Here is a 12,767-nt window from a genome sequence, read left to right on the forward strand (position 1 = left end):
AGACAGAAATTATACTAATGGAAATAACTTACAATAACAGCACCTTGGATATGGAAAAATGAGTTGCTGGTCTTATATCCCCCCCCCCCCAATCATTCTGTGGGGGAAGTCAAGATGGTTGCCATTTTAGCGATTGTGACTTACCCTGGGCCATCCAATGGACTCATTGCTCGGCTATGAAGGTGAACTTAAGTCTCCCAGGTCCTAATCCAATCGATTGGACCTCGCTACAGAAAAGGGAGTTGATTCTAGATAACTTTTCTACTTCTACGTAGAACGATCAAGGCAAACCACAAGGACTCCCCGCTGATTTTCAGAGCTTTGCTAAACTGTTAGCGTTTTAGACTTCAATCCTGGACACTTTTGCTTGGAAGTAAGTCACAGTGAGCTCCGCGGGGCTCGCATGATCTAAGTATAGGATGTATAGGATCGGCCTATTAATTTCCTACAAACAAGCACTTTGATTTACATAATTGGAGTTTCTTGGAGTAACAGGAGCTTGAGAGAGGAAGCTTCTGACCTCAACATGAACTGGCCACCCCACCCTATTTGCCCGAGGTGTCTCATTTGCCTGCTTTTGATTGCCTGCTTACTTTCCCCTCATTTCCGGTTTACCAATAGGAAGACAGAGCGCCGGCAGCTCTGCTCTGTCCAAGGTCCTGACTTCTTCCAAAGTTCTTCGTCACATCACCAAAGAGTTCAGAGCATTCCCTTGTTTATTTCACTCACCAGCCACTAGTCACCACCTGGAAGCCACATCACGTAGCATTTCTCCCAATAGGGTTTTTAGTATTAGGCAAAGAAAGTGAACGAATTATTTGAATAAATCATCTCAGAGCAGACTCGTTGACCGGGAGAGGGGCTGGAGGTGACGGGGAGGCGGCGGCCGGGCGACCATCCCCGCGCATGGAAATAAAATAAAATGGAGGTGCTAACCAATGCGTGCTCATTAATATAGAACAAGGGAAGGCATCGAAGAGCGGCATTTTCGATGAATAACTGCCATAGCCGTAACTGAACTCTACTCCTTGCTGAAAAACAAAGGCAGGGCTTCCTAAAAGTATTGCCTGCATCTTAATGGATTAAAATTTCATCCGGCGCATTAGGTTCAGTAAAATATGAATGCGTTGCTTTAAATTTTAATCATAAATCAGTGCAGCGATACATGAGAGGCGACAGTGATTTCTCCCCAGATGTCTGCGTAGGTCAGGGGGACTCTAATTTTATTTAGGCAAGTCCATTTGTGTGCAGAGCCTGCTGGAAGACTAATGGCTTTGGAAGGTTTGAGAAGGCAGCCCTGCGCCGGTTCCGGGGGGCTTGCCGCTGCTTTGGGACAGCTGCATTTCACATCTGTCTGAGGGCAGTCCATGCCTGCAGTCAGACAAAGAGGCCGCCAAATCCAAGAACGCCCAAAGACCTTTGATGTTGATATCGGTCCTACGCTCCCTGCTCCTGTTTATAACAGCAACACCACCACGTATAGTGGTGCATTATTATTGGAATATAAAAAGTGCAAGTCTTTAGTCAGCATCAGGAAAACCCCACTCAGGTTTGTGACGAGAGACAACAGTCACCCCTCGCCTTTGGACTTCTGCATTCTCCTTCACCCTTTCACTCAACTTGGTTTTCTCGCGGATTTCCAAGAGAATCGTTCCAGGCACTGGCATTTTCATTGCTATGAAGCCAGTGACCAAACTGCCCACTGACCTTAGGGAGGCCAAGACCCACCTTTCCTCTTACCAGTGGTTAGTCGGAATAAGCCCAAACTATAACGTTACATTATATGGCGCCGGTCTTCCTTTTTGTTATCCGAAACTTGACCGATACTTCAGAGTCTTCTTTAATTAGCAGGAGACCACAAAGTGTAAAGAAGACTAGCACTGTGTTTACAGGACACCGTTTCCCGCACTGAATGCTTTTGTCACGTGGACTCGAAGGAAGAGGTGTAACTTGTGACAGATGCTTGGTTTGGGGTGTTTTTTTCGGAAGAAAGTGCTTATAACATTAGAGAGTCCTTTGAAAAAGATAGCCCTCATTTAATTATAAGGGCTATAATCCTGAGCATAGCTAGGACTGCAGATAAACCCCATTTGTTCTAATGAGAACTTAGTATTGTCCAACTGTACACAGGAGGATAGCAGGCAACATGACTGTCTAGGTAAGAGAGTTTTACTGAAAAGGAAGTGTCTGACTAATCTATATTAATATGGCGATTATCGCAATCTCCCCCCTGCCCAGACCTTTGGAAAAGAAGGCCTTGGAGACTGTGATGCTTAAATACTCTTAGCTAAATGTAGCACCAAAGAAAGTTTGCCCACTTATTTCACTAGTGTTCTCTTTATTTCATGAATATATTATAATCCTTATTTACCATAGGAAGTGGTGACAAGTGTTTAGCATTTTGGAGATCAGTTGTCAGTTGCTATTAAAATCAAGATTAATTCATATTAACGATATGCATTCTCAGTTCTCCCATGTGACAGCATACATTAAAACAACTAGTGCAAGTAATTAAACCCAATACAGGGGGTTAAATATTTTTTAAAAGAGGGTTTTCTACTCTGAGTTCACATGAGAGCCAGGAATTAAATTCATATTGTCCTGTTAATGTTTACTTGAAACATTAGGAGGTAATTTGATTTTAGGCCTATTTGGGGAATTTGATGGTGGTGGGGAAGTAATTTGTCCATAGTCTTTTTGTTTTGATTTTAATTCTCAGAATATTTCCTTTAATTGAAAATTAAAATTGTTATTTACTTGGGATTCCAGACCTGTAACACAAATACGGCCTATAACTGTCTAAGTGGATGGCAGGATGACTAGAGGCACCATCCCATCTTGTAAACTAAATTCACTATAGTACAATGAAAATTCAAAAATATTATCTATGGATTTTTTATTAGGCATTTGAGATCCTCAATAGTTTAGACTAATTAGACAAGCCAAAAGCCTTTTGAAGATTAAGCAAATTGGACAACCCTTGTTAATTAGAACATAATTTAAAGTTTGAAATTATATCACTGATGAAGTAGCCTAATTAGTATGACGATATGTTAATGGCCTACCGAGACAGCCCGCGTGGAGGGCTGGCATGAACTCCTTAAAGGCTTGCAAGAATCTGTTCCCTTTCTATGTTGTCATTAATAAAAAATTTCTATAGACTTCAGCCTTTCAACGGTTACATACAATTTATAGTACACACAATGCACTCGCCCATAGTGCTGCTCATTTTTTTTACTATTATGAAAACTAATAAATTCGTCAAGCTGAATTAAGCATACAAATCAGATGAGGCATAACAGATTACATATTGAAGCGCTGTGTCTCCCGAGCCTAAATGAAATTTCAATCTAATAATTCCTTCCTGGCCCGGCCATAATTTGTTTAGAGATGTTGTTCCACTCCTTTCCAAGCGCTGTTCGCACAATAATTAAATGATACTCAAGCTTTTAACTTTGATTTATTTCATTCCTCTGAGCTGGCGACAGTATGAGCTGATACAATGGATTTTTCCCCCCATGAAAATTACGAAGTCTACCGTTTTGGGTGAGAAATTAAACACCTAAGCACTTACTGGAGCCGCCTGGTGTAAAATTATACCACAAAAAAAGAGCCGGCTGTGTTGAAATAAGTCACTCTACAACCTTAACACTCACCCCCTCGCACGCACGCGAATGCACATGCACACACACACACACACACACGGACTGTATATATTTCTTTTAAAGATGAAATGCATCAATCATAGAACTGACAGAGGCAAGGAATTGGTTAGTTTTAAAATCCAGATTTTTTTTTTAAACGATACACATAATATGACTTTTCTTGGCACGCGGGTGTGTGTGTGTGTGTGCGCGCTCGCGCGCGCGCCAGACTTAAGGAACTGGAGCTGGGGGAATGATTAGGACATTTGGGGCCACATTCTCCCCTCAAATTTAAAATCAGTTTGGAATGCCCTATTGCATCCACGGAGATCGCTTGTGGAGTCAAGCGGAAGAGCAACAGCACGAGGAAAAGCCTGGTGGTGACTGGTAGGAAGGAAGCATCACCATCAGCTGGTCCCACGCTCTGCTCCGCTGAGTCTTCCCAGCCCCCTCCAGCAATCAGCAGCTCCCGCAGCGGCCGCCCCTTGAGGCACGCAGCTCCAGTATACACGGCGCAGAAGCTACAAACAAAGGTGATGGTGTGGGAGTGACTGAGGGGAGGCGGCGGCGGCGGCAGCACCAGAACCCTCTGGCACGCGCCCCCTTCCGAGAGGAGCAGCAGCAAATTCCCAAGAGCCCACGCGCCAGGATGAAAATCAGGCGCCAGCAACGGCTAATGGGGCTCGTGCCAACCAGTCTCTGGGCCTCTGTTTGTATGTGTGTATGTGTGTTGTGTGTGTGGAGGGGGGAGTCTCCTGCTGCACCTGCGCAATGAGGTCTCTCTGGGCATTCCCCGTTCTCCTTTCACCGAGGTGGCTAATGAATGATAATAATTCGATGCGAAAGGCTTTCACATTTATCCAGACCCTCCTCCACTTCACTCCCTCAGCCTCCTGGAATAAGTATGTACTGTACTGTCGTCCCTCACCGACTGAAACACCCTCAGCGGGAGACCTGTCTCAATTTGCGCGCGCGCGCGCATCCTGTGCTCTGTTTATGCACTCACGCAGAGATGCTGCGCTCCCACACAGAAAAACAACGCAAATATGCACCATATAACCATCACTTACATACCTCCTCTCAGGTCAGTTCAGTTCACAATCCACAGACACAAGATGAGTAACATACAAAGACAAACACACACACACACACACACATACATGGCGAAGCACATATTCTGTAACGCGCGCACATGCCTCGTTATCTGATCCAGCTTCACAGTTCACCAACACAGCGCTGCTTAGCAGCAACTCTTCCTCTGTCCAACCAATCCCCGCCCCCACTTGCACGCCACATAAGAATTTCTCACAGACTTTTTCACACTGTGTCGTCTAGCATACTTTTCCACACATCCTGCCAACATATTCCTGATTATATCCCTTTCAGGTACCTCTCACCATCTTTCTCACACTCACTCACTCACTCACTCACTCGCAAAGCCACTGCCGCCATCCAGTCAGTGCCAGAGAGACCCCTCTTTCACCCACCCCACAAGCTGCTGCCTCTCCCTCGCTCAGTCACACGCGCGCCCTTGCAAGACGCATGCGTCTCCTCGAGTCAGTCCCAGCCTCTCCTCCATCCAATGGGCGACGAGCAGAAAGAAACAGAGGGAGAGAGAAAGACTCACACAGCCCAGTTACTCTGAGGTCTCTCTTGCATTAGGCACCTGTCAGGCCAAGGTGTGCTGCTGCAGCCGAGCGCTGAGGCGGTGGTAGCGGCTGAGGAAGGAACAATAGGGCGCTGCTCGAGTCCTCCCGCTTGTTAGCCTGGGCTGGGCTGGGCAGGGCAGGGCAGGAAGCCGAGGAAGGCAGAGCCGCCGGACTATTGTTGCTCCAGTTGAGCAACAGCTGGGCTTGAATCCTGACGGCTGGGCGAGGAGGGGGCTTCTTGGGGCGCAGAGAGCAGGGGCGGGCGGGACAAGGGGGACCCGAGGAGCTTCAGAGGGAGGGAGGGGTCGGGTTGGGTACGGCAAGCGGGGAAGGGGGGGAGGAGCAGCAGCAGCGCAGAGGGGAGGGGGAGGCAGAGAAGCAGGACCCGGCGCTCGGGGGGTTGGAGAGGGAAGGGAAGGGACTTTCCCCAAAGAGTTGGGGGGTCTAGTGACAAGGCAGGGAGGGGGGCCGAGGCGAGTAAAAAGCCAGCGGCGAGGAGGCTGTAGGGGCAGTTTGACAGCAGAGAGTGGCAGCAACAGCAGCAGCAGGAGGAAGAGGAGGAGGAGGCTGCTCCAGAGGGGAGAGATCCAGCGAGGCGCGCTCAGTCAGGACGGTGAGGCGGCAGCGGGAGCAGCAGCAGCAGCAGCAGCAACTTCGGCGTGATTCCCCCGCCTCGCTCGCCTTCTCCTCTTCTTTCCTGCCGGCGCTCGGGCCCCCCATCCGCCGGCCAGGATGATGATGATGTCCCTGAACAGCAAGCAGCCCTTCGCCATGGCCCACGCCGGCGGCGGCGGCAGCCTGCACGAGCCCAAGTACTCGGCCCTGCACTCCGCCTCTCCCTGCACTTCCTCGGCCGCCGCCGCCGCGCCTTCGGCCAGCTCGCCCAGCAGCACCATCGCCGGCAGTGCCAGAAGCAGCGCGCCCAGCAGCAGCAGCAGCACCAGCAGCAACAGCACCTCCGAGGCCATGCGGCGCGCCTGCCTGCCCACCCCGCCGGTAGGTGGGTCCCCCAGCGGGGAGCGGGGAAGGGAAGGGCCGGCGGAGGCGAGGCAGCGGCAGCCCCCTTACTTCCCGGCCGCATGTTTATTTCATGGCCAGGCAGCAAATCAGCCCGGCCCTCGCGCCCTCCCCAAACCCAGCGGAGGCATTCAAGGGGGCTCCCATGAATTTTTATGACCTGGGATGCTGATGCTGATGCCAAGCCGGGCTGGGGCGGGCGAGAGCGAGAGAGTGGGACTGCCTGCCTGTCCGTCTGCCTCTCTTCCCCTGCCTTCTGTCTATCGTTCCTCATCGCCTGCCCATTCCCCCTCTCTCTCTCCCTTCTCTCCTTTCCCCCAATCTGCCGGTATTCCTTCCTTCCTTCCTTCTTCCCAACTTTCTCCCCACTCCCTCTCCCTCTCTGAACAGGGCTGGGGCTGGCTCGAATGGCACCCCGAGGAGAAAGGAGGCGAATTCCAATTCCCTCTTGGCAGCAGTAATGTGTGCCTTCTATTTGCAATTGCAGAGCAATATATTCGGCGGTCTGGACGAGAGCCTGCTGGCCCGCGCTGAAGCCCTGGCTGCAGTGGACATCGTCTCCCCCAGCAAAAGCCACCATCACCACCCGCCGCACCATAGCCCCTTCAAGCCCGACGCCACATACCACACCATGAACACCATCCCTTGCACCTCGGCCGCCTCTTCATCCTCGGTGCCCATCTCGCACCCGTCCGCCTTGTCCGGCACGCACCACCACCACCACCATCATCACCACCACCACCAGCCTCACCAGGCGCTAGAAGGGGAACTCTTGGAGCACATCACGCCGGGGCTGGCGCTGGGGGCCATGACAGGCCCCGACGGCTCGGTGGTCTCCACGCCGGGCCACGCTCCCCACATGGCCAGCATGAACCCTATGCATCAGGCGGCTCTCAGCATGGCCCACGCTCACGGGCTGCCCTCGCACATGGGCTGCATGAGCGACGTTGACGCAGACCCGCGGGATTTGGAAGCCTTTGCCGAACGGTTCAAGCAGAGGAGGATCAAGCTGGGGGTGACTCAGGCGGACGTGGGCTCAGCCCTGGCCAACCTCAAGATCCCAGGGGTGGGATCTCTGAGCCAAAGCACCATTTGCAGGTTTGAGTCGCTCACCCTGTCCCACAACAACATGATCGCCCTCAAGCCCATCTTGCAAGCGTGGCTGGAAGAGGCAGAGAAATCACACCGAGAGAAGCTGACCAAGCCGGAACTCTTCAATGGGGCAGAGAAGAAGAGGAAGCGCACCTCCATCGCTGCGCCCGAAAAGAGGTCCCTGGAAGCTTACTTCGCGATCCAGCCGCGTCCTTCCTCGGAAAAAATAGCAGCTATCGCGGAGAAACTGGACCTCAAGAAGAACGTGGTCCGGGTCTGGTTCTGTAACCAGAGACAGAAACAGAAACGGATGAAATATTCCGCTGGGATTTAAAGCCTTTGGACACCTTTCTGCTTTTAGAGCAAATAAAACTAGAGCATAGCAACAAGACCTTTCTTCCTCTCTCGTTCTGGGAGAGAAAGAGATCAACATTCAGAAAGAGAGCCAGATTGAGAGACATACACAGACAGACTGTGAGTGGAGAGGTAAAATGTCAAGTTTAGAAAGTTGGCAGCGGAGATAGCCTGGTTTGAAGGTTCAGCCTTGAACTGGCATCAAAGAGACTGGTTTTGTGAAGGCATATATGAAATCTTTATAAAAGACTGAAGACGTATCAAGTAAGAGTTGTTTTTATTCTTAAAGACATCACCTTTGTTCAGATGTAAGAGTACACTTTGCAGATATTTTTCAGGAAAAAAAATAAACTGAGTAGAGACTGAAACTTTAATCTAGTGTTGTTGACGCTTATACCGTGAGAGAGGCATCTCAAAAGTATTTTGATTTTTTAAAAATAAGATGGCAGGTTTTCTGCAATTACACTGCATATTATAAATATTATAAATATATATATTTTTACTGTGGTTATTATCCATTTCCTTCTCTGAAGTGATAATGCTGAGGGGGAAAAGCTGGTCCTGCTGTGTTCACAGATCTATTATTAGATTACTGCCAAACAACCCCCTGTAAATTATTAATTTATCTCTCTAGTAACTTCATTTTGTGCGCATCCTAATTAATTGCACCTCTTTCATCAAAGTCTTGATAAAAGTAAAAGAAAAAAAGTATGGTTAGTGTAAATTAATTATTTTATGTTGGTTGGTAGAGTTGATGAACTTAAGCTTTTTTTCTTATTAAAAAAAAAAACCCTTCCTTTTGGCCATCTGTATATTGTCACTTGAAATCAAGCTATTTCTCTAGCAAGTATTCTTATTTGTAAGGCATTCTCACTCTATAGTGGCTGTCCTGCGCTGTTGTGTAGACTGACTCACTTGTCCAAGGAGGTATTTGTTGACTGCGTTACATATTTAATGGGGATTCCCAGATTGTTCCCACCACACGCTACTTAAAAAGACGCACTCTCGAGTAAGTGGCAGTGTGGTGGGATTTGTTGATTTAGGTTTGTTTTCATCAAAGTATTGTCTCTTCTGGATTCCAACGCTATTTCTCGTCAGTGTTCAGATCTGCTAGTTACTCTTGATTTCCTTTGATTGCAAAAGGTTTGCGTTATTTCTGAAGGTTTTGTTTGTAGAAAATCCAAAATGATATATGTGTTGTGAGAGAGAGAGAAAGTGCGGGCAAGAGAGAGATCGTGCACTGTTTGTAAATCCACATTGTTTGGTACAATTCTTTTGGAACAACCCCTCCCCCCAAGGTACTTAGATTGTGGTACCGCTGTGTATTGCAAATAATTCATTCAGAATTGACGCACATACAGTTATATTCTTACAGATTTCGCTGTATTGCTGTTACGTTTGAAGGCTATTTGAAGTCTTACTTCTGTATATTATAACAATTTCTTTGTTTTTGTTAATAGAAGGTTTATTTATTATGGTACTGTATTAAGTTATTTAAAATGTTGTTCAATTGTCTTTCATTAAAAAAAGATTTTAACGTTTTATTGACAAAAATATATATGCTTGCCGGGTTCCTTTTTTTACCTTCACCCATTATAGACTGTTTCTAAAACTATTTCCAGAAGGCGGCATGTGTTGGTTAATGTGTTGGCGATGAACTAGAATTCATTGAAATCACTGAGATTTGTTTCTAGGTCAATTGTGTTTAGGATCATGAATGTGAAGACTGTCCCCTCTTTTGAATTTTTTTTCTTTGCAGCTCTTTCCATTGACTAAATTTAATTCCTAAAATGCTTTCATATAGTCGGATTATCCATAGATATCGGAACTGGAGAGCACAAGGGCTGCATGATTGTTTCCCTCATATATGTCTTGTGCGAATCTATAGTATTTGCTCACTCCGTCAGATGGTGAATGAATGAACTGAACCAAGGATTGGCTCAAGCGTACTTCTGGCCATAGATTGCCAGATTGAGAAACCCGGGGCATGGAGACTGGTGAAGGAGCTCAGGGACCTTGGAAGGGAGCTATTCAATTAGCCCCTCTTCCTAGCTGGGCTTTGGGGATGATGACGAGGGCAGGTTGAGTCCCAGGGGCTCAGCGCCACCGCCACCACCTCAGCGTCAAGCGCATAAGTGGCAAGATCAAGAGACGGACAGAAAGGGTGGGGGGGAGAAGAAAAGAATGGCTTGTCCTCTTGTTTGTCTGTATTTTCTATAATATTTGAAGTGCTTCAAAGAAATTAGAATTTTTTTTAAAAAAAAATTATCTACAGCACCATATCCCAAAGAAACAAATTGATCTTGAAGGCAAAGTTAGGATTTGGAGTGGAAAGATTTTTAAATTTAATCTTGCAAATTATTTGGATGGAGAATCTTTCCTATGCTCGTATGTTCGAGAGGCAGTTTGAGAGAAGAGCGAAGATGCCCCAGGAAAAGAGCTGAGGAATAGGCAGCAGGTTTTCTTTTTTCTTTTTGGTTCTCTTTCTTCTTGTCCTTCTCCCCCTTCCCCAACCAAGATTGTATTTCCCCTTGTGTTTGATAAGCGGCCACGAATTGCCCCGATCAAGAACTAAATTAAAATGATGCCATGCGATCAAAAGATAGCCCTGAAGGAACTATATAAACACCCCGTAGAACTCTGCGCGCGCTCTCTCTCTTGCGGTGTAAGGAACTAGCAGCTCCTAGAAAGGGTTTGCATCTTCTATATAGTGTCTTCTTTAGGATCAAACAGAGGTGTGTGAATAGGTAACCTTATTGCCCAAGGAGATGAGGCCTTTGATGTAGTGGAATTGAAAGGAGGAAATGTGGACTATTTCATGATGGGCTATTTCTAAGGGGCTGGTAGGCTTCTCCACAGTTGCATGGACTGTGAGAGAACTGTTTAAAGAAAAAGTGGTGTTGATACTTTTTCAGTGAAAAGTGAGAGCACAGAGATAGCCTCCTGCCCTTCCTTTCGCACTTTATTTATTCCCTCCACCTTTGATTATCGGTGACAATGATGATATTGCTACTGCAGCCGGTGTGCTTCCTGCCGCCAGTGCTTTCAGCACCAAGGACAGCTCCTCGGTGTTATCTTGCTCTCAGTTCAATCTTGCCAGTTTGCCAGAGGCTGTCTCTTCTCTCTCACAGAAGGGAGGAGAGAGAGAGAGAGAGAGGCGGAGTGAATTGAGAAACTGCGGGGTGGGTGGGGTAGAAGTGGAAGAGAGATGGATGTGGCAGCTTCTTGCTATAGGGACTCGGCAAACTAAACGTAATAACATTTGATCTTGGAAAATATGCTTACATGCGAACTTTCTACAAATACGTTTAACAAAACAAAATGCCAAGAAAGAAAGAAGGAAAGAATTCAAAGGCAGGGAAGCCATTTAATATTTTGAACTGACATCAGTCCGTAGGTTTTGTACCGGTCCCAGAGATTAGAAAAGAAGGGGCTCCCGCACAAGGATTAATATTACCTCTTGCGAAATTGATGTAGCAGTTCACAACAGTGCCATATCACCATTACTAGGTCGATAAGTCTTTTTTCACCCTATGTTAATTAAGGGCCCTATGAATTCAAATAATGGAGTATTTGTCTTTCACTTGTGCTTTTTTAGGTGGAAAGCCTGGTTTGATGACAAAGGTTTAATCACAAGCACACAGGAAGTTATTAACTGTCTGTTACTTGCGATCCTGTTTGTGCAGGTTTATTGTTTGATAAACTGAAGAAGAATGCCAGCCAAAAAAGGTTAATTTGCTAGACCACAGACTATTTTGATTTCCTAATGGGCAGATGCTGCAATCTGAGACTAAGTTATGCGATTCTTTTTAACAAAGCCGCTATATTCATGGGCATCAAAATGCCATTTTGAAGACACTTTGAGCAACCAAAAAGGCGCTGCTTGACGCCCTGATACTATTGGATACTATTGACGCTATCAGTCAAATCAGACTGAATCCATTTGTTGAGGGATATTTGTCAGCCCTCAGAACTGACCTGCGCAGCATTCCTGGCTCAGGGCTGTACTTAAGTCTTGGAGAGAGGGGGCTACATACAAAAAGAAAAAAGTGTGTGTGACGGGAGGTTGGAGCTCTTTCCACTCCTTCTCTTGTTTCTTGTGCTTCGGATTAAGTCTAATCTGGCTCAATTACCAGAGTGCTTCTTAAAGAGGCTCTCATATTTTCTCACTTTCCATATCACACAGATCACACACACGGGGTTGGGATTCTGTCAGCAAGCAAGCAGAACTTCGATGCTATTCTGTCTACTGCTGATGTTCTTCTAAGCATTTCTGTTAGTGCTATGCTTTAAACCTCTGAATCTGTGGGAGAGGAGATAGTGTTGATGGAGTTATGACAGGGGCAATGACGACGACTTCTTTGTTGCATTTCCCAAAAAGCATTAGTCTGAACGCATTGCCTTGGAGGGATAGAGGGCCACCTCAAAACTTCGAAGTGGCAATTATTGCTGACTTCCAGGAATTCGGGACGGTCAACAAACAACATAGCCTTATCATTAAAATAAGAATTCAGCAAAAAGTGCTGTTCAGGGTCTTTTAGTAGTTCAAGTTTAAACTCCATCCTTTTGTTGTTGTTGTTTGTTGTCAGTGGGGCCATCCGACCCCACCCCACCCCACCCCACCCACCATTACAAATCGACCAGTGAAGATTCTGTTGGTGGAAATCTTGCAGTTAGGGTGGCTCTGGAAATTATTAATATGGCCCATTCTAAGAGAGGAGAAACAGAGGAAGAGGAGAGGGGATGCCAACTCCATACCTATGCAGAGATGAAAGGGCCCAGGCAGGCAGGCATTTCCGAGTCCCCGAAAAAGCACGAGAATCCCTAAGAAGGACTTCAAGGACAGAAGAACGAGATTCGTCTAAAGGCCCCTGTGCAAGGCATGAAGTCTTTCTTATAGGCTTCGCGTTTCCTCTTGGCCCTCTTAAATGAGCCATTCACTTAAAGGCTATTACGGGCGAATTAATAAATTACACAGCGAATTATTAAATCCAGATAATTACAAGGAATA

General features: G+C 46.8%; 1 protein-coding gene across 1 annotated transcript; it reads left to right on the forward strand.

Annotated features, from left to right (window-relative positions):
• Positions 1–5,644: 5,644 nt before the first annotated feature.
• POU4F2 (POU class 4 homeobox 2) lies at positions 5,645–9,312 on the forward strand. The gene is made up of 2 exons (XM_053251583.1): positions 5,645–6,289; positions 6,798–9,312. The coding sequence occupies exons 1-2, from the start codon at positions 6,026–6,028 to the stop codon at positions 7,734–7,736; spliced, it is 1,203 nt and encodes a 400-aa protein (XP_053107558.1). The 5' UTR covers positions 5,645–6,025; the 3' UTR covers positions 7,737–9,312.
• Positions 9,313–12,767: the final 3,455 nt, after the last annotated feature.

This window comes from Hemicordylus capensis, chromosome 5 (assembly GCF_027244095.1).
Source record: "Hemicordylus capensis ecotype Gifberg chromosome 5, rHemCap1.1.pri, whole genome shotgun sequence".
In the NCBI taxonomy this organism is placed as follows: Eukaryota; Metazoa; Chordata; class Lepidosauria; order Squamata; family Cordylidae; genus Hemicordylus; species Hemicordylus capensis.

Excerpts from the sequence above, each read along its gene's own strand:
- POU4F2 (XM_053251583.1), top strand. The coding sequence starts at position 6,026 with ATGATGATGATGTCCCTGAACAGCAAGCAGCCCTTCGCCATGGCCCAC. Across the intron at positions 6,290-6,797 it reads CCTGCCTGCCCACCCCGCCG|AGCAATATATTCGGCGGTCT; the intron begins GTAGGTGGGTCC and ends TTGCAATTGCAG.